The 22357-nt window shown below is 34.9% G+C and overlaps 3 protein-coding genes and 1 pseudogene across 5 annotated transcripts; 3 read left to right on the top strand and 1 right to left on the bottom strand.

Moving 5' to 3' along the window:
• On the top strand, positions 1106-4833 carry LOC18602083 (RHOMBOID-like protein 9, chloroplastic). Of its 3 annotated transcripts, none has more exons than XM_018120364.1 (7): positions 1106-1273; positions 2149-2671; positions 2963-3182; positions 3332-3497; positions 3861-4031; positions 4177-4331; positions 4420-4833. In XM_018120364.1, the coding sequence occupies exons 2-7, from the start codon at positions 2155-2157 to the stop codon at positions 4655-4657; spliced, it is 1467 nt and encodes a 488-aa protein (XP_017975853.1). In that variant the 5' UTR covers positions 1106-1273; positions 2149-2154; the 3' UTR covers positions 4658-4833. The 3 variants fall into 3 exon arrangements, with proteins under 3 accessions (XP_017975853.1, XP_007033306.2, XP_017975852.1); XM_007033244.2 differs by having other exon boundaries at positions 1106-1269; positions 4420-4808; XM_018120363.1 differs by lacking the exon at positions 1106-1273 and adding an exon at positions 1292-1375 and having other exon boundaries at positions 4420-4808.
• LOC18602081 lies at positions 8276-9687 on the top strand (annotated as a pseudogene).
• On the top strand, positions 10363-17669 carry LOC18602079 (ultraviolet-B receptor UVR8). The gene is made up of 11 exons (XM_018119559.1): positions 10363-10464; positions 10581-10725; positions 10984-11094; positions 11198-11258; positions 11542-11660; positions 12778-12863; positions 13036-13237; positions 13919-13972; positions 14939-15052; positions 15370-15426; positions 17171-17669. Exons 1-11 carry the CDS (start codon positions 10436-10438, stop codon positions 17372-17374), a joined length of 1182 nt encoding a protein of 393 aa, XP_017975048.1. The 5' UTR covers positions 10363-10435; the 3' UTR covers positions 17375-17669.
• Positions 18425-21731, bottom strand: LOC18589754 (14-3-3-like protein A). The gene is made up of 5 exons (XM_018119560.1): positions 21579-21731; positions 20363-20876; positions 20112-20234; positions 19415-19531; positions 18425-18799 (listed from the first exon to the last, which is right to left on the bottom strand). The coding sequence occupies exons 2-5, from the start codon at positions 20846-20848 to the stop codon at positions 18737-18739; spliced, it is 789 nt and encodes a 262-aa protein (XP_017975049.1). The 5' UTR covers positions 20849-20876; positions 21579-21731; the 3' UTR covers positions 18425-18736.

The raw sequence follows: 22357 nt of genomic DNA, 5'->3' as shown, positions 1-22357 counted from the left end.
ATTTTCATAAATAATTCAAAAAAATTATATTATCATTATATATATAACTCGAAATTATAAATACAAAAAGACAAAAAAAACCCTTATCATCTAAAATACATTTCAAACTGTTCAAACTTGATTCCAGTAGCAGCGTTTAAGCAAGTGAAGATTAATATGAGATCCTTTGGAGCTTTGTGTTCTGAATTAAATAGTGAACCCTAATTAGAATCCAATGGCTTATAAGAAGTCCCACCAATTTGAGAAACCCTCGTATTCATTTCTGACCACAGCCTTAACATTGTGGTTGACAATGCAGCTGCTTGAATTAATATCTTTGTTGAGTCACCAAACTTTTGATTGTCTAGCCAAGTTTCCTTCGAAATATGGTCCATTTGTACGGAAAGTAGGGTCCTTATTGAAAGAAGCCAGTGGCCTTTCACTCTCTTGTAAGGTATATTCATTTTCTTCTGCCTAATTTCTATATATACCCACCATACTTATGGTGTGTTCGAGTCAGACTGCTTCTGTATGTAAGTTCATTTAGTAATTATATTACTGTTTTAATTTTCTTAACTATAATTTAATGAACATGTGATAATTTTTTAAACTTGTGCGCGAGGTTTAAAATTTTTATGATTGAAGCATTAAATTGAAATTATTCAAAAAAATTAATTAAAGTATATTTTTTTTTTATGTTTTTTGGATGATGGATAGATTAAAAATTGAGTAAGTGATTAAACTATAACATAAAGTCATATTTAATAATGATTTGTTTCAGACTTTTCAACCACAAAATTAGGGTATTAAAAGAAATGTAATGCAAATACCAAGAATATTATGTATGAACCATTTATTTACAATTAATAATTTAATTTTAAGATATTATTCTACTATTTAAGTGACCAAAAAGGGGAAATGAATTAACAATCGAAAAAAGGAAAGGAAATTTAAGAAAACAGAAGTGGGTATGTGGGGTCCACGCAAATCTTGGGTGGGGCGAATCACGTACAACGGGAATTGAATCAGATCACACGTGGCATCTAGCAAGTGGGCCAACAAAGATAAGGCAAGATTTAATAGATTTCCCTCCACGTCGTTTGTTATACTTTTCAATTAGTCCCAGCCCCCGCCAAGGTTTGCTTCAATTATGAACCTCCATTAATGGAAGTACAAGGAAGTAAAACAGTGCAGTCCATGTCTGCAACTCATAATCTCTTTCACCATACTCCAGTCTCTTTGGAAAGTACTTTTTGATTCCTTGGGACTTTGAGCTTCTCTCTTGTAGGAGTACGTAAGTATTCGTCTGTTTTCTTTCTTCTCTTTCTTCCTGTTCAGCTGACAAAACGAAAACGATGCATACATGCTAACATATACTCCAGAAAATTAAGAAAAGGTGTTGATATAATTGCAAATGTGTTATTATGAGATACATTTTTACGTCATTAGATGTTTATCGGATGAGATTCATGTGAAATTTACACGATCATATGTCCCATGAATGAAGTGTGATCAAAAGGCTGTGAAAAGAGTAAGATGAAAGTTGAAACTGTGTGTTGTTGTTCTTATTTCATGTTCCAGAAGTTGAAACTAAGATCAAAATGCTATGTTGGGTTCGTCTTAAATTAAGAATCTCAATATTTAATATTTATTTTTCAAGTGTTTGATTTCTCTAAATGCCGAAAGGATTATAGTTATGCTGTGATTGATCCTGATGCTTTCGTTGATTCGATGTCAAGGCTTCATAATCTCTTGAATTTTCATGTCTTTGAACTTTGGCCATTTTGGACTGATTAGTGCTAAGAGTGTACAGATGGTTCCAATGGGCTAGCATGTACGTAATTGTTCAGGTACTTTTGCTGGGAATGACAAAAAGAAAATCCTAGATAGTGATGGGCCATTAGAAAATGATTTGCCATTTTGCAGACCATCAGGCAGACTCGAGTAATTTGCTGAATAGCTTTACTACTGTAGCTAGAGGCCAGAATTCCCATGGTGCGGTTGATTATATTACAGCAGGAATGGGCACCTAAATGTTGTATTCTCATTTTGAAAACTAGTGCTAGTTTTTTGAGTGCATAACTAAGAATAAGGGTTTTTTTTTTTGGTTGTGATTTCAAGCATTACTTCACTGTTAAATTTATTTGTTTTCATCAATGATGGCTGCAGGTCAGCATGGCTGTGGTTCCATCATGTTATAAAATGCCATATAAAGATCAAAATTTTCCAATTCCTAAGGTAGAAAGACTGACTGAGAAAAGCTTCATATGTGGCTGCACTGCTCCCTTAGAGGGTTCTACATGTTTCTCTTCTAGTTGTGACAACAGATGCAGGGGGTGGCATCCCTTGCTTATTTCTTCTGGTATCTTAACGAAAGCTGACACCGGAAACAGAGATAGAGGTTTTAACAGACTGCAATGGCGTCTTTGGACCTTGACTGGTGTGCATAACACAAAATTTCACCTAAGAACCTTATCCAGGAAAGCATCGCCAAAGGAAAATTCAGGGCCTGGTCCTAATGAATCACAGCTGAGATTATTGGAATCTTATTTTGGAAAACGTCAAGAAGATGCGAAGAAGACTTCTTCAGTTTCTTCGGGCAAGACAGTGGAGTTGCTTGATGATAGTGGTGAAAGTAACACAAAGATGGGGTTGAGCTCTCTAGATGCTTATCTTGGCAAACTTGATGAAGGTACTCTATTATGTCAAAAGTTTATTTTTCTGTGCCTATTTGATTCTATGAATGTTAGCCTGTCTGGTCCTTTAAATTGGTTAGAGTCCCAAAAGATGCAAAATAATCACTACTCCTACAATTTGTAACATCTTGATAGAGAGTATTATCATCACCCACTGGACTGATTTCATATTACTATTAAGATTATTGCTTTTGTTTTGCTTTAGAAGCAGCCTTTTTCTAAATTCATGTGGAAAGTGTTGAAAACATGCATGTCTAGCTCTCTGAGTCTTTCTTGACTTTCTTCAGATTCAAATTCTAGAAACAATGTATCATCATCCATTGCCGGTGGCCAAAACCCTGAAGGCAACCCAGTAGCAACTCCATTTTCTGTCAGTGAAGATGTTAAGATTGACGAGGAAGCAAAACTAAGAAGTGATGTAGGCTTCAGACTAAGGGATGTTGGTAGTGGCTCTAAGAGATCTCAAGCTTTGCAGCAGTATGATGAAGCTTCTGATCTCTACTTAATGTAAATCACTAGCCCATCTTAAGTGATTTTATGCTTATTGTAGTTAAATTCCATGCTCTTACATTATCTATATATGTATTAGTGCTGGAAATTTTGTCTGGCAGATTATACAATATCTCATACGCTTCCATGTTCTTATTTGGATGCAGAAGTATATTGGCTTCCATAAACATCGCTGTCTTTCTGTTTGAAATTGCCACTCCAATTAGAAACTCTGACTTGGAGCTCTTTTCCCTCCCTTCATTATATGGAGCGAAAATAAACGATCTGATCCTTGTTGGAGAATGGTGGAGGCTAGTGACACCAATGTTTCTGGTACAAGATTGAAACAACTGGGTTCGTGTTCCTTTACTGTTCTGTTTTTGCATAACACTTTGTCATTTTACATTGTTTGCTGTAAACAATTTCAAGCAAAATAGTGAGCTTGGATTCTGTGAAAACAGATCAGAATAAGCAAACAAATAGCATCCATTACATAGTTGTCAAATAAATCTTACAACAATTATGTTTGACAAAAGAAGACTTCATCTTAAATGAGAGTATAGTTAATGCAATAATATTTGGGACTCCCAATGATATGTCAACTGTTGTAAGAAAGGTAATTCACTCATTTTCTTCTGTTTTGGTTTTTGACTTTTTCTATAAACTCCTTTTAATTAGTTTGATTTGGTGATGCAGCATTCTGGAATTCTTCATGTAGCTCTTGGTTGTTGGGCACTTCTTTCTTTCGGGCCTCAAGTTTGCAGACGTTATGGATCCTTTACATTCTTCTTGATATACTTGCTTGGTGGAATCTCTGGAAACTTGATAAGCTTTCTTCATACACCAGACCCAACTGTTGGTGGGACGGTGAGCAGCATTTCTCCTTCCTCTCTTTTGCCCCACTCTCAGTTACATAATTCTTAACGGCAATGCTCAAAGCATTAAGTTTGTGATTATTTCCTTCATAGTTGCACTTGGTTGTTTCCAAACTAAGACTATCTGTTCCCTGCAGGGACCAGTTTTTGCTGTGATTGGTGCCTGGCTGATTTATCAAATACAAAACAAGGATGTAACTGCAAAGCACATTTCAGAGAGAATGTTCCAAAAGGCAATGCTTGTGACAGCCCTCAGCTTCATATTAAGCAATTTTGGTCCTATTGATGACTGGTGAGGTTTCTGCTACTCGATATATCACATTGTTTTAACGTGAAACCAAATATTACCGAAAATTAAAGTCGTGCATTGACAATTGCAGGACTCATTTCGGCGCAGCTTTCACTGGCATAGCATATGGATATTTCACATGCCCTACGCTTCAGCTGGACGATGCATCTTCGAGAGCCGGTCAAGAGGAGCAAATCACACTTGTTGGACGAAATGCTGATCCTTGCAAATCACTCATTGTGTTTACTGCTTTCATTCTCGTTTTCAGCTTTCTACTTTTCCTTATGGAACCCCCTCGCAACACATTGCCAGTAGATGACTTTGTGTAGAAGCCGGAAAACAAGAATGAAACGAAATCTATAGCCTATTTTATTTACAATTATCATGTAGGGTGATGGAACCTCACTTTGAGAGAGACCGTAGAAATATTGTGCAGATGGAATAAGGTCTTGATATGATATCACTTTTTCCTTTATTCTATGCAAACGCCATCCAATTTCATCTACCGCACTTGTTGGAACCTGCTGTGCTCTGCATATAAATGGATTTGCCATCTTGAAATAATAAAAATGCATAATATTTTTTTAAAAAATAAATTCTTGATGAATATTTAAATAAATTTTTATTTTTTATTATGTTTTATCAAATCATTTTATTTTTTGGTTTAATAAATTCTTATAACTAATAATTTATTTAGTCAAAATGTCATTTATTATTGTATGTCATATGGTGCTAATATAAGATACTAACATGTTATAATAAATGATGACGTGGTATGTTGATATGACATGATAGTATAGTTATATGACATTTTTCACTCTTTACATTAGTAGCATTTTAGTATCACGTGGGTATGAAAATAATAAGTGACATTTTGATTAATGTTAATTAGTTAACCATTAATCATTAAGACTTATTTGATTTAAAATAAAAATACATGAGTTTAATTAAATGTAATATAAGAATAATGTTTATTTGAATTTTGTAAATAGTTTAAAATTTTGTTTATAAATTCAAATATGCATATAAATAAAAATTAAATGGACACATTAAATATGAGTAGGAATATAGCTCAAAGAAGTTGACAGGAATATAGCTCAAAGAAGTTGACAACCCAAATTAGATGGGCCCGAGGTGGATTTGAGCTTTGGCTTGTTAAGAACCATGTTAGGCAGATATAGGAGTGAGCAACCGATCGGTTGCAACCGTGCAACCGATCGAAATCGACTTCGGCGGCCACGATCGGCTCGATTTTTTTATGTCCGTTGTGGCGTCGGTTTTAACCGGCAGTTAAGGGAGTCAGTCAACTCTGTCATTGGTGACACTTCCTCCCCACCCGAGCCGACATAAAACCAACCCATAAACTGAAATTCCCTTTGTACCCTCATTAATCCTCCTCTTTTCTTCTTACCCTTTCCCAATTTTAACATTTTCTCTACAAATCAACCCCCTTTGAAACCCTAAAAACCTTATTCCTTACCTTGTTCGTTTCGATGCCGAGCTTTTACTGCCGCCTACCATCTCCAGTGACTCTCCTGCTAGTGCTGGCGTCGTCTTCTTTGCCACCGTTCATCTCTTGCTAAGCTGCTGTCAATTTATCATCTCATCTTCAAGGTATATTTTTCTCATGGTTTCAATGCACCTTCCAACCAATCGAAATCGATCGAAACCAAAGTCGGTTTCGGTTGACCAGTTTTTCCTCATGACTAGTCAGTTTTGGTAGGTCATAAGGAAAGCTCAATTTAGGCGGTTTTGGTTTCTCTCGAAATTGAAACTAATCGACACTCAAACTTAGGCAAATCCGAACTGCTTATTTAGGTAGATACATTAAATCAATTCGGCTCGATTCGATGAACCTTAAAACTAGTTCGATCTTATTCAAGAAAACCCTTAAACCGATACAATTTGGTTAAAAAAACCTTTAAATTGATTTGCTTTTGTTCAAAAAACTCTTAAACTAGTCCAACTCAATTCAAAAACTCTTAAACTGGTTTAATTCAATTCAAGAAAACCTTAAGATAGATTCAGTTCGAGAATTTCTTAATTTGGTTTGGCCTATTCAAGAAAACCTTAAATTAATTTGGCCCAATGCATGACCCTTAAAAGACAAAACCGATTCAATAAATCCTAAACCTAGTTGATCAAAAACCCTTAAGAAACCCTTAAACTAGTTTGGCTTAGTTTAGTGAACCCTAAACTCGATTTAAAGAACCCTTAAATCGATTCATAAAACCTTAAAATCGATTTATCTTTGACTATATTCAAAAAAACCTAAAATTAATTCAAATTTTTCTAAAACTTAATTACAATACTTAGTAGCACTTTTAAAAAATATATATTTAAATTTTAAAAAAAATAGAGAGAAACTTTCATTTTGCATTAATAGTTATCAAATTTAATGTAGTGAAATGGGAAAGAAAGATAGTGATAGTGTTTTAGGCGGTGAGGCATTGTAAAGGTTATAACCTATCTTCTTTCTACACCACCTCCATTCATAATGTTTATAAATTATTTAAAAAAATTTAAAAATTTTTTATTATTTTATTATATTCAATTAAGCTTATATACTTTTAATTTGAGCTTAATAAATTCTTATAACTAATAATTAATTATTTAGTTAAAATGTTACTTATTATTTGATTTCAAGTGATGTTGACGTACAATGTTAACGTATCATAATAGATGATGATGTGATATGATGATGTAATATGAAGACATGTGATTTTTTTCACCATTCATATCAAATTTAAGTGAATATAAAATGATAAATGATATTTTGATTAATGACAATTAGTCAATATTTAACAATAAGAATTTATTTGATTTAAAATAAAAATATAAAAATTTGATTAAACGAGATAAAAAAATAAAAGCTTATTTAACTTTTTAAAAATAATTTAAGAATTCTTTTAAATAATTTAAGAATTCTCTTAAATATTATGCATAATAAAAAGGATCTAGCTTAAGTTCAAGAACAAGTATCGGAATATTGTGGCATCATAGCTTTGACAGGTAAACAAACAAAGGAAAATTTACTATGCTCAGGGTCTTAACCCCAAATAAATTATGTTACATCATCACATTTCCATGATGAATAGCCCAATTAAGATGGTGAAATTGTATGGAAACAACTATTTGGATAGAATCATCCCTGATCTCTTATAAAATTTCACCGGCAAGTCTCATTATAAGTGATGAGTTATTGGTTTGAAGATTTGATTCTCGATATTTGAGGCAAACTGAAAACTAAGACATGCACGTAAGTTAGGCCCGGGCCAGTAGAGTTTTATTGCGTAGCCGCCCCTCTGATTGTAAAGATTGGTGTTTAGCAGATATCCTACCACAAGTCCACGAGACAGGCCCGGAGACGGAGGTCAGACAGAGCTTGGTGTTGACTCGACTCGATGATGAAGTCAGTAAACCAATGTAAAAGCCTAAAAACAAAGATGAACGAGGCATTGGTGCAAAATTAATGTTATGTATTAACTACCAAACCCAAGCTGAAGATGGAAAAGGATTTGTCAATTAGATCAGACCATACATTTATACATGGGCCTGGATTCAGGAGATTAATCTGCAGAGGTATCTAGGTCTGGGTTTGGGCTTTGTTATACCGGAAAGGAGAGTTGGTACGTGGAAATCCATGAGATGTGGAAGCATGCATGAGTTCCACGTATAAAAGGCGACCCATTGTTGAACAAAGTATGTTGGCATTTTCTTGGACAGAGGAAAGATTTTTCTAATAATGGGACCCATTGTTCCAAGCGGTTGATCCTTTTGTCAGTTAATAGTGGCGTTAAATTGGCTCTGCATGAAAAGAAGATTAAAACCGACATGGGAGAAAAAAGTTATGTACTAATCTGCAGAGAAGTACAAGGCAGCTTTTTCTGTCGGATTTAGATAAGGATAACTCCAAAGTTTGCACATGAACTCCCCACTTTCTAAGTTTAAAGGGCATTATCTAGTGTCCTTTTCTTCAACAGGCCCAAAGTTGTTAACAGTAAACCAAGTATAAACAAAGCCTGGTTCTCGTCAACTTCCAAAAATCCCCCATAAACCTCTGTCTCTTTGTGGACTGAGCCACCGAGGTCAAGCCAGCTACGCTTGACTGCTTGGGGATTTGATGATGGCGACCGGGGATGGGAGGGGTGGTAGCAGCCTAATGCCTCCTCTTTTAGCAGTGAACTTTGTGGTTTACTTAATTATACTGAACTAGCTGGCTGGTCTGTTGATAAATACATCAATGGTGAACAACATCACCCCCGTATGCTCGCGCTTCCTCATTTTCTCCAAACTTTCTTTACATTGTTTAGTATTTGATTCTCTTGCCTAATTATTAAGGGTGTATAAATGATTAATCTCTGTGTTTCAAACAGATTTGGGTGGCAATCCATCCACAAGCTTTATGTTAATCTTTGCTCTGATTGCTGGTGTAATTGGTGCTTGCTCTGTTCTAGATGGGGTGGTGCACTATCTTTCTTGGAGAAGTGACAGTTTAGCTGCTGCAGCTTCTTTGGCTATCATTTCCTGGGCTGTTACCGCACTTGCTTTTGGGTAGTTACAGTTCACCTCACTCTCACTCCTTAAATTTTTGTATACAAAAATTGAGAGATGATGATATTGTTTATTCAAGACTGGGTTTGCAGTTTAATTTAACAAATTAGAATCAAAGGCAAGTCTCTCTAACTACACCCTTAGACAAATGGCATTCATTTTATTTTTGTTGGATTGTTGCTACAGTCTCGTGTGCAAGGAGATCATATTAGGAGGTCACAGAGGAAAACGCTTGGCAAGAAACTTTGAACTGGATTACCTTGCTTGGTATCAATGATAAGTAGTTATAACACTGCTTTGATTAATTGATTGTTGATGAGTTGCAGCAAACATTGGAAGCATTTATCACGATATCGCTAGTGAGTCTATTGCTCTACGTAGTGCTTCTCCATGTGGGCATGTTTAACAGCAGATATGGACCTGGTTATGGCAGTGGGCAACCATGGCGGCATTGCCACTATGGGTCACCATGAAACACGACAAACAAGCACAACTGCTATCTCAAGATAGAACTTGTCACTACAATATTGTGTTTGTTTATAACAGCTAAGATTTGAAGTTCAATGTACATTCCATGTATTTAAGTTAAGCAGGCATGTGGATTGTGATGGTCGAGTGTAGCTCTGATCTGACTCCATGTTTTTCTTGGCACAAGATCATGCTAGGCATGGTCTATGGCATGTGAGGCTGGCTGGGCTGTGTCTAAAGGTGGCCCAGCCCGTTTTACACATCTAAAGAATGTGAAATATTCATGAATCAGCTAAAAACTCCACTCAACTCTGATTGATTTTCAAACAAAAATGCATCTGTGTCTACGGAATCGGGACTGGACGGGGCGGAACCCGTCGAGTACAAGGGGTTTTTTTATGTTATTGTTATTGCTATACTTAATATTGAATAAATACTCGTACTATTGTAATAGATAAAATAATTATAAAAAGTTTAAATAATTTTTATTATATTTAATTAATTTTTTATTTTATTAAATAAAATAAAATTTTATAATTAAAATTAATGAATTATTTTACATCATTTTATGTTACGTAATATATACTAATATATTAAAATAAATTGTGATATATCATATTGATAAAAGATTAATATAAGACGATAATAAGATTACATTATATTTTTTAGTTTCCATCTCAACATGTGGACAAAAAAAATAATGAGTGNTACATTATATTTTTTAGTTTCCATCTCAACATGTGGACAAAAAAATAATGAGTGACTTTTGATTAAAAAAAATTATAAAAAATTTAATTAATTTTAAATAAAAGTAAAAACTTTGATATAATGTGATGAAAAAGTTAAAATTAATTTTTTTTAAAAATATTTTGCACATTAAAAGAAAATAGAATTAAAAACTGTGTGTCCTTATCCTTTTCCATAATGCATGTGTTGGAATCGATTTTGCACACATCCAACAATCCTAGCTGTCGCATTTTGCAGGAAGCACTAAGTAACTCTATTTATATGCTTTAAAATATTAAGATCTTCCCACTACTGAAACTAGTACTATTCTTCCATTTTACAGCTGTCTTTCCTCTTCCATGGCTTCCATTTCCTCCGTCATTGCTTGGTCTCGACTCTTAACCCTTTCTTTCTGCTACCTTATTATTTAAATACTCTTTCCAATGTATTGACTTATTGCTATTCTCTGTCTCTTTCTCTCTCTCTTGTTTGTAATTATCTCAGGGGCTCAGGTGAAGATGGTCAATTGGGAATTGGAAATAATGAAGAAAAAGAATGGGTTTGCGTTGTTAAGGCTCTTGAGCCTCACAACGTCCGCTCCGTCGTTGCTGGCAGCCGTAACTCCCTCGCTATTTGTGATGATGGCAAGGTCTACTCCCCAACTCCCCCTTTCTCCTTCTCCTTCTTTGTTCTTTTTTTTTTCCTTCTTCATATTGAAGTGGTGTTTGAAAGAGGTCTTAGTTGCTTTTCAAGTATTGTACTTTGGTTATCAGAGGTTTGATTGACTTCTTGGTGTTATGAAAAATGTACATAATTGTGCATATGCACATCTTTGTTTTTCATGTATAATTGGAGTTTTAATATTCGAAGCTTTATTTGTTTCTTGGTGTTCTGGGTTGAGCTCCAGTTGTTTACATGGGGATGGAACCAGAGAGGAACCTTAGGGCACCCTCCAGAGACCAAAACTGAGAATATTCCAAGCCCGGTTAAGGCTCTTGCTAATGTTAATATTGTTCAGGTATTTTTTTTTCCCATAAGGTATGGTTGTTTTTGCGTGTGAAATTTTTTAGATATTATTTCTATGGAATTTTAATTTTTATGTTATTCTTTTTTTATTCTAGGCAGCTATTGGTGGGTGGCATTGTTTGGCCGTTGATGATAAGGGGAGAGCTTACGCTTGGGGTAAGCTGCTAGTTTATTTTTTGTATGTATTATGTATGTACTTGGGAAACATCACACTGATAAAAAACTATCTCCACTTTCTTAGTTGAATGCAGTAGTTTAGCATATTTGAATGACAATCTTTTTGTGGAATTTAAATTTATTTGATCACTTGGTGGATGATAGAAGATTAGAATATTGTTGTATGGTTCAGGAGATATCAGATTGAATTGTTCATTGTGATGAATGCCATGAGCTGAAGTGTGTTTGATGAATGTAATTACATGAAGTGTATTTGGTGCAGGTGGGAATGAATATGGCCAGTGTGGTGAAGAACCCGAGCGGAAAGATGGCACTGGTAGGCCTTTGAGAAGGGACATTGTGAATCCTCAACGCTGTGCCCCAAAGCTTGTAGTTCGCCAGGTTTACTTGAATCTATGTCTGTACTTTTTTGTTTAAGTTAAACCAGATTGCATGAATCCTCTTGCTTTTGTTTCTCAGTAACCTGTTTGATTATAGTTAAGGCACTCTTTTGGGGGCATGTTCTTAACAGCTAAGCTAGTTTGTCCTTTTTTAAGCTCTGCTAGAGAAGGCTTTTTAAACCCCAAAACCTAAGGATCAAGTCTAATTATCATGTTAAAAAACTTTGTTGTTGGCAAAGCATCTTCAACCACGCTGCTTTTACCTGCAGAGTAACCAAAAAAAAAAGAGGTTCAACAACTTTAAACAGAGTAAAATGTTAATATCCACTAGTTTTTTTTAACATAATTTTAGTATCTGGTAATTAATGTCATTATGTCACTAGTTGTTTTGTTTAAATCGAAGGTCATGGGGGAAAAGTAGGGGAAGGAGAAGAAAGAAAGCAGATCGAGGAAAACAATATCCATAGTAGATTTTATGCAACCACTAAATAAGGATAAGTCATGAGCAATCTGCTGCACTTTATAGTCCTTCCTTTTACCAGTGCAGTCCCTTTTATCTAATTGGTAAAAGTCAGATCACTTGGCTTCCTTCATCATGCATGTCATTGGTTTGCATCAAAACTTTGAAACATTAATGTCTGGAACTGTCTCCTTTAGTTCTCTCATCTCCCTCAATTTTAGTTACCTTTAATTTATGTACTGGTTCTTGATACAGATAAAATTTAGAAAACTCAACTGTACTTATTTTTTCTCACATAACAATTAGCTTTTTATTATTATTATTTTTTTATGATTGCTTATATAAGGTTTGAAACTTTTTAGTGTGCCTAAGCCAAGTCTTTTGGTGCTGTCTTGTGTATAACTATTTCAGCAAATGATGGGCTTTTTTGGTACATATGTTATTTGACAGGGCTGTCTAGTCCTTGGGTCTCTTTTGATCTCTAATAATGCATAATGCATTTTACAGCATTTTGTAGTTCGCATTATTAGTCTTACTTGCCATATGGTTTGAAAAATTTCATTTCCCCTACCTCAACTATGTGTTTCCAGATATGTTTTCAGTAGTGGAGCTTAACCTATATTTGTGTTTAATATTTATTTTGTTGATTATATTATAGGTAGCTGCTGGGGGTACTCACTCTGTAGTGCTTACTCGTGAGGGACATGTGTGGACCTGGGGTCAGCCTTGGCCTCCTGGAGACATGTATGTCACCGTTGGTTTGAGTTTTCAATTCCTTTTTCATTTTTTAATTCTAGGAGCATCCCTGCCTATGTGGTCATCTTTTTGGAGTGCGGTTAACTCATCTTGATAGCTTACTGCTTATTCTAAGCTTATGTTATTTCATTAATGCAAAATTCTATTTCCCCTTTCTCAGAACACAAATATCTGTTCCTGTGAGAGTACAAGGTCTTGAAAATGTGAGACTTATTGCAGTGGGAGCATTTCATAATTTGGCTCTCCAGGAGGATGGGACTTTGTGGGCATGGGGTAATAATGAATATGGACAACTTGGAACTGGGGATACTCAACCGAGATCGCAGCCTATACTTGTCCAAGGGCTATCTGGTCTCACTTTGGTATGCATTACATTTTTAAGTTGTGTACAATTTATCAGTATTTATTTTGTCTAGTTGTTGATTGTTAGCAAAATATATTTAGAAAACTCAATTTCATCTTCATGTATGGCTTATTAAAAGTTATAAGTCATAACCAATAAAGAAAATCTTCTTGGTAATTCTTTTTGTTATCAATCATAAGAAACTCCTTTTCTTTTTCTTTTCTGTAAAAGGAATATTTCTATTATTTGGAATAAAAACATTTACAATTATGGAAAACATTTTAACCAGTTGGAGGATTGGAAGTATTGGCACAAGGCTTGGGAAGGTGTTTAGCTGTATTATTGCAATGGTTCAGTTTGGGGTTTTGTTATAGCTTTGTATTAATGTTGGGTATCTCAAGTCTCAACTATTGCTTTTAGGTTTGGTGCTTTAAAAAATATGCAGTCAATCTCATTCTCTTGTTTATTTGGTTAAGAAATTCAATCATCAGATGAAATCATAATAACATCCATTGCTTGCTTTTCTTTAGTCTTTTTCCTTCTTTTTCCTTTCGGCATTCATTCTTCACTTTTACTTTCCACTGTATATTGGTCCTAAGGTTTTATTGATAGCTTTAGCCTTTCTTCTTTTGCTAGTTTTGGCTGTGTGTATAATGTTTATTGATAGTCTGATTACCCTTTTATTTGTATGCACATCTAGGTTGATATTGCCGCTGGTGGATGGCATTCTACTGCATTGACTGATGATGGAGAGGTATTTATCCTTTTTAATTTGGAGAAGATACTCCTTTCTCTGTGTACTTTAATCATGTTCTGCATGCTTGCATGTATTCTACAGTGCAGTCAATAGTTGGGGTACACTTAACATGCAAGGGCTGCTTGCATAGATGGCCTTTTTAGAATATGAAACATTGGCAGCCTATTTTAGGACCCTATCTTTCCCCAGCATAATTAAGCCTTGAGATGACAATAGTTGTATAGAATCTTTATTGATCGTTTATGTATTATATTTGGCTTATGGTGTTCTAGCAGTTAGCAGCTCTGGTAGGTAGCCTCTTTGTGCAGGATTTAGGTGTTAATTAATTGAAAAGAAGCTGTTGGGATTTCTTTGGTGCTTAAGATGCATGAATTATTCTGCATTCAGTTAAGATGCATGAGTTGCAGTACTTAAGACTTTTATTTGCTCAATCTGGAGGTATTTTCTATTTGAATGGTTTCTTCATTTTTTACTTTAATTATTTAGATGAAATTTCATAAATCTTCTGCATGGAATTGCTAAATAGCCTTTGAACGGGCTTAAATTTTACAACAGTAAATCAGATCTGTTAGAACCTTTTTCAGGAGCAATATCATATCCATTAAAACATTTTTCTCCAATATTTTGTGCTCCAGTGGAGTGAGATTAAATTACACCTTGTGCATTTCCCCTAGAGAATGAAAACAAAAGACATGTCAAGTTTAATCCGGAGATTTTCATGTTTTAATTTTCCAAAATTCTTGTTATAGAAGAAGTTTCAATTATGCGAAACAACACTGAGTCTCTTTTGGCTACAAAGGACGGAGATAATATGGCAGCTTCATTGTTAAATTATTTTATTATGCTATTCTTTTGCTGCATTTATATTTGTATGCTTTGCTGGTTTCTTTTGCACCTTTCAGCTTTGGAGCACCTAAAATATTCTGTGAAATGTAATATTTGTGTTTGTGTCTTTGATTATAGGTGTATGGTTGGGGAAGAGGGGAACATGGGAGGCTTGGGTTTGGGGATAATGATAAGAGCAGTAAAATGGTGCCACAGAGGGTTCATCTTTTAGCCAGCGAAGACATTGTACAGGTATTGCATTTTGTTTTTTGGTGAGACAGGTACTTTGTACTTGCTTATTCAAATTTTAGCCTTCTATCAGCTTGGTTTGATTTAGGGGAGTTTAAAAGATATACCTGTAAGTTAAAGATGTGGTGACAGATATAATTTTGGCTCTGATGGATGGATTCCCATTTATTATAAATAATAAACTGCTAGTATGGAAGAAGTACATGAAATGCTTTTGATTGTTTTAAATATGTGTGATTTGATTTCATGGAATAATAAGCACTTCAAACATACTTGTTTCTTGATGTGGCTTGTGGTTGAATCATGTATTTCTGATCCAGGTGTCCTGTGGTGGCACTCACTCGGTTGCATTGACACGTGATGGGTGCATGTTTTCGGTAAGTATATTTAACATATTTTCTTCTGTTTCTTTGCCTGCTAAAAGCAATGTATGTCATATGATCTGTTGGTAATGATTGCAAAATATTAGATTGAATTCCACACATCCCTGTCTAGAGGAGGCAAACACTTCTTGTCTTCAAGTTTTTAGGTTTGCACATAGACAGTTACTTCCAGAGGCAGTCTTTGAATGATGTAAGTTACCTCCAAATGAATTGAACTTACTTCCAGACAAATAGACACTTCTTGACACTTACTTCATAATTTTACTTTCCCCTGTTTTATCTTTTATATTGAAGGATAATTGGCTGAACCATCTTTTCCACCCATCTATAAAATTGAATTGAACTTCATGGGGCCCATTTCTTTGTCAAATATAGTAATCACTTATCCAGCCATCCTCCAAGAAATTATCTCCCTGAATCTGTTTACAAAATAGACAAGACTTCATCACAGGGTATGGGTTCACATCATCTCTGTTATAGACCTAAATTTAACTAATATAGCCAACTTAATGGCACTTGAGCATTCGGCTTAGTGGCTGGTGCATGATCCCTTTACTTAAGAGCAAGATTCAAATCCCACATTCCCCAAATAAAAAATAAAGACTCAAAGCCTTAATGAAGGAAACTTGAAAGGCCAGTGGATACTGTTTTTCAAGAATGACGTTTAGTCATTTGTGGGGTCCACTTAGTTTGAATCTTGTCCCCCCTCTTGCTGGTGGTTTGTTAGTTGAAAAGCCATGGTGAACAAAAGGGATTTTCCACTCAAAGGAAAGCATATTAAAAACTTTGGGAAAACTACGTTCCCATTTCAGATTAGAACTTTATTTCCTTACCTTGTCCTCTTTCTCTCTCTCTCCTCAATCCCTTTATTCATTCTTGGGCCATCCTCACCTTTTCAGGGTAATGCCACTCACCACCCTCTGTCATAGCCTCACCCTTTCTTAAATTTTCTACAGTTTGCTTTTGGTTTAATATGCTCACAAACCTGAAGATGAGTCAGGGTTGAAAGTATAGCTGAAAAAAACTGGGTTAGCTGATGTATACCGAAATTTTGGTTGACGGGATTTGGTTTTTTTATGTAGTTTTCATCGGTTGGATTGTGAGAGAATCTACCAACTTAAAATCTCCAGGCTTTATTTAAAAACCCCTAAACCCTAATCCTAAAGAGTCAAAATTATTTTGGTCTTTCTTTGAAATGAAGTAGGGATGACAAAAAAGTCCGTCTTCAACAAGTTTTGACCTCCCCTGCATTGGTAAGGGTGGGTTGCTTGTACAGTGGTACCATGAATGGCTGAATAGGGCCTTTTCTATTTTTAGGATGAACTAAAGGTTAGAATTGCAGCTAGTGGCCTCTTTTCTAATGGACCATGACTAAGCTTTATTAGTATTTCCTTTGCTGGTCTTCCGATATGTTAGTGCAATAGCTATTAGGATTTTTTTTGGATATGTCAGTATCAAAGTGAAAACAGTGAAAAATTATAAAGAAAATGACTCTTAAATAGAAGATAAGACTATTGTGCTTGTGTGCTTAGTGTTCCCACGATTCAACTATACAAATATGCTGCCAATACTGCTGGACATTTTCCCCTCCCTCAAACTTGTGTGCCCCTAACCCGAGCCATGGCAGGCATATATGAAGAGACAATACAGCCATCCTCATCTTTGAATAAGAGATTCATTGCTTTATGTTCGAACAGTTCAAAATATCAAATAATGCTGACTGGTTTGTTATTGGCAGTTTGGACGAGGTGACCATGGACGCCTTGGATATGGGAGGAAGGTAACAACAGGTCAACCAATGGAGGTGCCTGTCAATCTGCCGGCTCCCAAAAATGTTAATGGCAGTGGAGCTGAAGGACACTGGATCTCTAAACTTGTTGCTTGTGGAGGGCGCCATACTCTTGCCATAGTAGAATGGAAGACTCATGAATCTAAGCCATAACTAGAGAATGGTATATTCACAAAACGTTCATCATGAAGCTTAGTAGTTCATGAGATTCAGATGTTTGAGTAGGAGATGTATACACTTAAGATTGAGTCATACTGAGTGCAAAAAGAGAAGTCACAACTTTTAATTTCAAATGATAAACGTGACTTATTTGCATTGAACAAGTAAATGTGAGTTTGGAAATGGGGTAGCCTAAAGTCCCAAACCAAATTTATTTATGGTGGTATCAATTTAACATAAATACATGATGTGTTCGTGCTATAATATAAAAAATAGCATTTCCTCCTTTCTTCAAGGTTTGGTAATCGTAAAATTTTTGTTGAAAGAAATTTGTTTTAAAAAAATATTTTTTACCATAAAAATATTTTTTTCAACATTAAAAATATTATAATATAAATAATATATAATTATTTGTATTTATTTATTTCCCACCATATTGTTATTCTGATTAGATTTTTAAGTCAATAAGTCAGAGTAGATATCTAAAGAAAGGAAAGATTTTTATGTGTGAATTTCTTTTATATTATATAAACCTTTTTTTTTAATTGACTTTAATTATTTTGCATTAATTAAAAATTGTAATATTTTAGTAAAAATACTTATAATGATATAATCTTTATAGTATTAAGATATTTTACATTGATTAACACAAATTTTTTGGTTGAGTCGTAAAACAATTTAAATTCATAAAAAATATTCAAAAAGCTGAAAATCTTTCCCATGCAAATAAGAGGAAAAAAGAGACTCCTTCAGACTTGGAAACAGTCAAAACATTCACGTTGTAATATTGATTTCCAAAAGAATGGCACCAGGAGGCTACGTTTTCCCATGGCAATAGACCTGTGGCCCTGCAGAGTAAGGATAAACCTTAAGCAGCGCCACTCAGATTTGTCACTTGTCAGCAATCACTCTGCCATCTTATCATTTACTGCAATCTTTTCTTCCCCAAATATCTCTACAGAAAAACAGACACCAAATGCAGCGGAGAACTATACTGGATATGCTTTTTGAATGAACAAAACACACAAAACAAACACTTTCCAGTTTCCAGTGCATTAAAATCCCTCTGCAAATGAAAGAAACAAGAATATGATTGTTTTAAACAAGGAGGAATAAACATTCAAAGCACCTCGTATGCTCAACTTGATTTGCCAAACGCACTATTTTAACATTACCACATGAAAAAACCAAACCAAATTCTTCTTGTCCAATAATAAAAGCACATATATAATCCATTGGAACATTTCAACTCCAAGTGTTGATGAATGCATTAAAAAACACCTTCTACGACCCATATTGCACCTACGTAAAACCGCAAGATAAAAGTACAGATACATATCCTATGAACTTAGCTCATCACTGCTGCCCCTCGCCTGACTCACGTTTTGAAGCTTCCTTGATCTCATCTCCAGCTTCATCCTAAAATTAAGAAAAAAAAAAAACCAACATCAAGCATGGAACAATGAAACATCCAAACAATAACTTGAGAAAACTCAGCATCATTTAAAAAGGAAGATGCAAATCAACTAGCTAAGTGCAGCTTAGATCAATGAAAGTACAACATGAGTAATCCAAAGTCCCAAGTTAAACACAATAACTTCAGGAATAAGGTGAAATGTGTTATGGCTTGTAGACTGAGCACAGAAGATTTTCAACACAGTAAGAAGTAGGAATACTGTTAAAGATTACTTAAAACTATGGGATTCTACTGCTGACACTTCTCCCATAAGATTAAATGCCTAAAAGTGTAAGAGGCAATAGTACAGAACTATGGTCACAATAACAGAAGGATAAAGCTTCAGTTCAAGAATAGCTTTAGACACTTGTTCATTCCAGGTTGAGTGTGGAACGAGCATAGCACCCCACCAGCAAAGGTTGTACCAACAACTTATCAGTCCAAATTGTGACAGTTTTAAAAGAAAAAAATTATTTGATGTCCAAAGACAGCAAGCTGCTCTAACATTTTCATAGTTACACATACACACAAAAACACACATATGCAAGAGAGAGAGAGAGAGAGAGAGAGAGAGAGACCGTGATGTCAGATGTCCAAAGGGTCAGATTATCCCGGAGAAGTTGCATGATCAATGTACTATCCTTGTAAGATTCCTCACCCAATGTATCCAACTCAGAAATAGCCTCATCAAAAGCCTGTAAAATGAAAAACATTTGTCGTTTTATAATAGATAACAAGCAACCTTGGACATTCACTTCATGTACACAAGAACAACCTAATATACAAGCCTTGCATAGTTAGATGTAAATTAATAAATCTCAGCTAAGTGGATAACAATTTAAAGATCACCAGACTTGACATCGAGAAGAACAATCACTAACATGCTAAAAAACATTTACTTGATTCAATCGTTTACCAAAAGATTTCATGAGCAAAAGGAGCAGATATACACTCATCCCTTCAAACTTCTTCAAAATAATCTTAAGGCGTGTACCATTCTGAGTATCAACCACATTGGCACAGTAATTTTCAGGTGTTAACAGGTTGAGTCCTCAGGCCAGCCACTTACTAAGACAAGGATAGTTGCGTCACAAGTGGGGCCAGTTGGGGCAAGACTAGATTAGAACAATTTACTATACCATCCAAAAAGAGGACCACACCAAGACAGTTGAAAAACAGACAACTAAAACCCATATCTTAGCTCATTAACTATCCTAACTCAAGAAATACAAAAATGCACAAGAAATCAATAGCAAAGCAGTAGGCAATAAACACCTGTTTAGCAAGATTGCAAGCACGATCAGGTGAGTTGAGGATTTCATAGTAGAAGACAGAGAAGTTAAGAGCAAGTCCCAGCCTGATTGGGTGAGTAGGAGCAAGTTCAGCAAGAGCAATATCCTGCCATCATAAACAAAATAATTAAAAAAACAGCTAAGAAATTCTATCTGAATCTTTTTCAGTTAAAAAGGCCCTCAAGAAATTATAGATAAAATAGCTCATTGACAAGATGACATCACTTCACTAACCTGGGCAGACTTGTAAGCCAACAAAGTGCTCTCAGCAGCTTCTTTCCTCTCAGCCCCAGTCTTAAACTCAGCAAGATACCTGTGATAATCACCCTTCATCTTAAGGTAAAACACCTTGGACTCAGCAGATGAGGCTGAAGGAATGAGGTGAGACTCAAGAAGGCTCAAAATGCCATCACAAATCTTGCTGAGCTCAGCTTCAATCTTGCCCCTATACTCCTTGATGATTGCAACATGATCCTCATTTCCTCTGCTCTCTTCCTTCTGCTCGATGGAAGAGATGATCCTCCATGAAGCCCTCCTAGCCCCGATCACATTTTTGTAAGCCACAGAGAGAAGGTTTCGTTCCTCGACAGTTAGCTCCTCAACATCAACGGTTTTTGCAACTTTTTCCATGAACTCCACCATTTCCTCATAGCGTTCGGCCTGCTCAGCTAACTTGGCCATGTACACATTTTCCTCTCGTGATGATTCAGTTGGCGACATCTTTACTATATCAATCTAATATTTGATCCTGTGACATAACAAGATTTACTTTTATCAAACAAGCATTTGTAATTGAAATTTCATCAGTCTAAACAAGTACATCAACATCAAGAACAACCAATTGAGAAATTTTCATTCCTCAATCTAACATGAACAGTCTTTAATTTTTAGTTCTTTGATTCTTCAAAATTTTCAAACTTTTAGATCCAATCTAATCTGTCCGAACCAAAAGAGATACAACTTAAAATGTCATTATAATTGAAAAAAAACCCAAATTTTGAGGTAGATAAATCATTAGCACTAGCTCCTATCCTTTCCTTTCCTTTCCTTTCAAAAAGTTTCTCAGTAACCAAACAGATCAAATTCATAACTCTTTTTTTCTTTTGGTTAGTAAAATTTTCTAGTCCAAATCAGAGAAATCAAAACCCTAAATCAAAACAACAAATATGTTCCTTTTTCCCAAATTTCTAGGAGCCAAAGAGATCGCAACAAGAAAACCTAAATTAGTCAAATCAAGCAATAAAAAACTCAAATCTCAAACAGATCGAATCAAAGCCACTAAAATCACACACAAAACAGCTAAAAACCAGTCATTGCATTAACCAAGAAGCCAAAAAAAAATCAGAAAGGTAAATAAAATAAATGAGAACTTACAGATCTCAAAGTAAAGAAATAAAATAAAATAAAATCAATAAAACAATAAAAGATAAAATCGATCCAAAAAACGTACCAATCGAGAATTTTTTTCTCCTGCAGATTTTTTGTCCTTTCGATTCGTTGATGGAAATGAGAAAGGGAAGGAAAATTATTATAGGGGAGTGAAGAGGGCAAGAGGTTAGGGGGCTGCTTTTTTTTTTATTTTTGTTAAAAAAATTGGGAGTGTCAAAGAGAGAAAGAGGGTTGGTCCAATGGGAGCGCGACAAGTAGTGGGGAGCAGAGATTCCCTTGGAGTTTTGGGCCTGCCACGCTGGCAGTTGACCGTCAATGCTTTTTATTTTTTTAAGAAAAATAACTCAAATATATTGTTATTGGTTTGTGAGAACGTGGGGTTCGAGCTTTGACTGTTTTTTACTTTATTTTTTAAAATTTTTTTACAGCTTGGAGAATGAAAAAAGAGGTGAAGTTGAAGTTTTAGTTTTCACCCCCTCCCCCCCGGCTGCCGCCCTGTAATAAGATTGCTCATTCCAAAATATGAAAATTAAAATTTTAATAAAAAAAGAAATTTTGAATTATTTTTCTTAAAATTTATTTTTTCGTATTTTAATAATTATTTATAAAAAAGAAAAATAATATCTTTACTTTTCGTAAACTTTATTATAAATTGAATAGTAGTGTTAATTCAATAAGGCTGGAGCTGGCCCTCACTAAAGAAGCTTTATTCATTGTGAGAATAAGTTTTATAATTTTTATATACCAGGTTTTGTGACAATAATCACTATGTGATTGACAAAACAAATTCAAAGTAAAATTATACTCGTGTGTGTGTGTTTTTTTTAAATAGAGATTAAG

Source organism: Theobroma cacao, chromosome 4 (genome assembly GCF_000208745.1).
Source record: "Theobroma cacao cultivar B97-61/B2 chromosome 4, Criollo_cocoa_genome_V2, whole genome shotgun sequence".
NCBI classification, from domain to species: Eukaryota; Viridiplantae; Streptophyta; class Magnoliopsida; order Malvales; family Malvaceae; genus Theobroma; species Theobroma cacao.
The sequence above is the reverse complement of the archived record's forward strand: the minus strand, read 5'-3'. Positions and strand labels throughout refer to the sequence as shown.

Coding starts and splice junctions, on each gene's coding strand:
- LOC18602083 (XM_018120364.1), top strand. CDS start 2,155: ATGGCTGTGGTTCCATCATGTTATAAAATGCCATATAAAGATCAAAAT. Junction 2,672..2,962: donor TCTTGGCAAACTTGATGAAG/GTACTCTATTAT, acceptor GACTTTCTTCAG/ATTCAAATTCTAGAAACAAT. Junction 4,332..4,419: donor TTTGGTCCTATTGATGACTG/GTGAGGTTTCTG, acceptor TGACAATTGCAG/GACTCATTTCGGCGCAGCTT.
- LOC18602079 (XM_018119559.1), top strand. CDS start 10,436: ATGGCTTCCATTTCCTCCGTCATTGCTTG. Junction 11,259..11,541: donor GGGGAGAGCTTACGCTTGGG/GTAAGCTGCTAG, acceptor TATTTGGTGCAG/GTGGGAATGAATATGGCCAG. Junction 15,427..17,170: donor GTGATGGGTGCATGTTTTCG/GTAAGTATATTT, acceptor TGTTATTGGCAG/TTTGGACGAGGTGACCATGG.
- LOC18589754 (XM_018119560.1), bottom strand. CDS start 20,848: ATGTCGCCAACTGAATCATCACGAGAGGAAAATGTGTACATGGCCAAG. Junction 19,532..20,111: donor CTTGCAATCTTGCTAAACAG/GTGTTTATTGCC, acceptor TTCATTTTACAG/GCTTTTGATGAGGCTATTTC. Junction 18,800..19,414: donor TTTGGACATCTGACATCACG/GTCTCTCTCTCT, acceptor TCTTAATTTTAG/GATGAAGCTGGAGATGAGAT.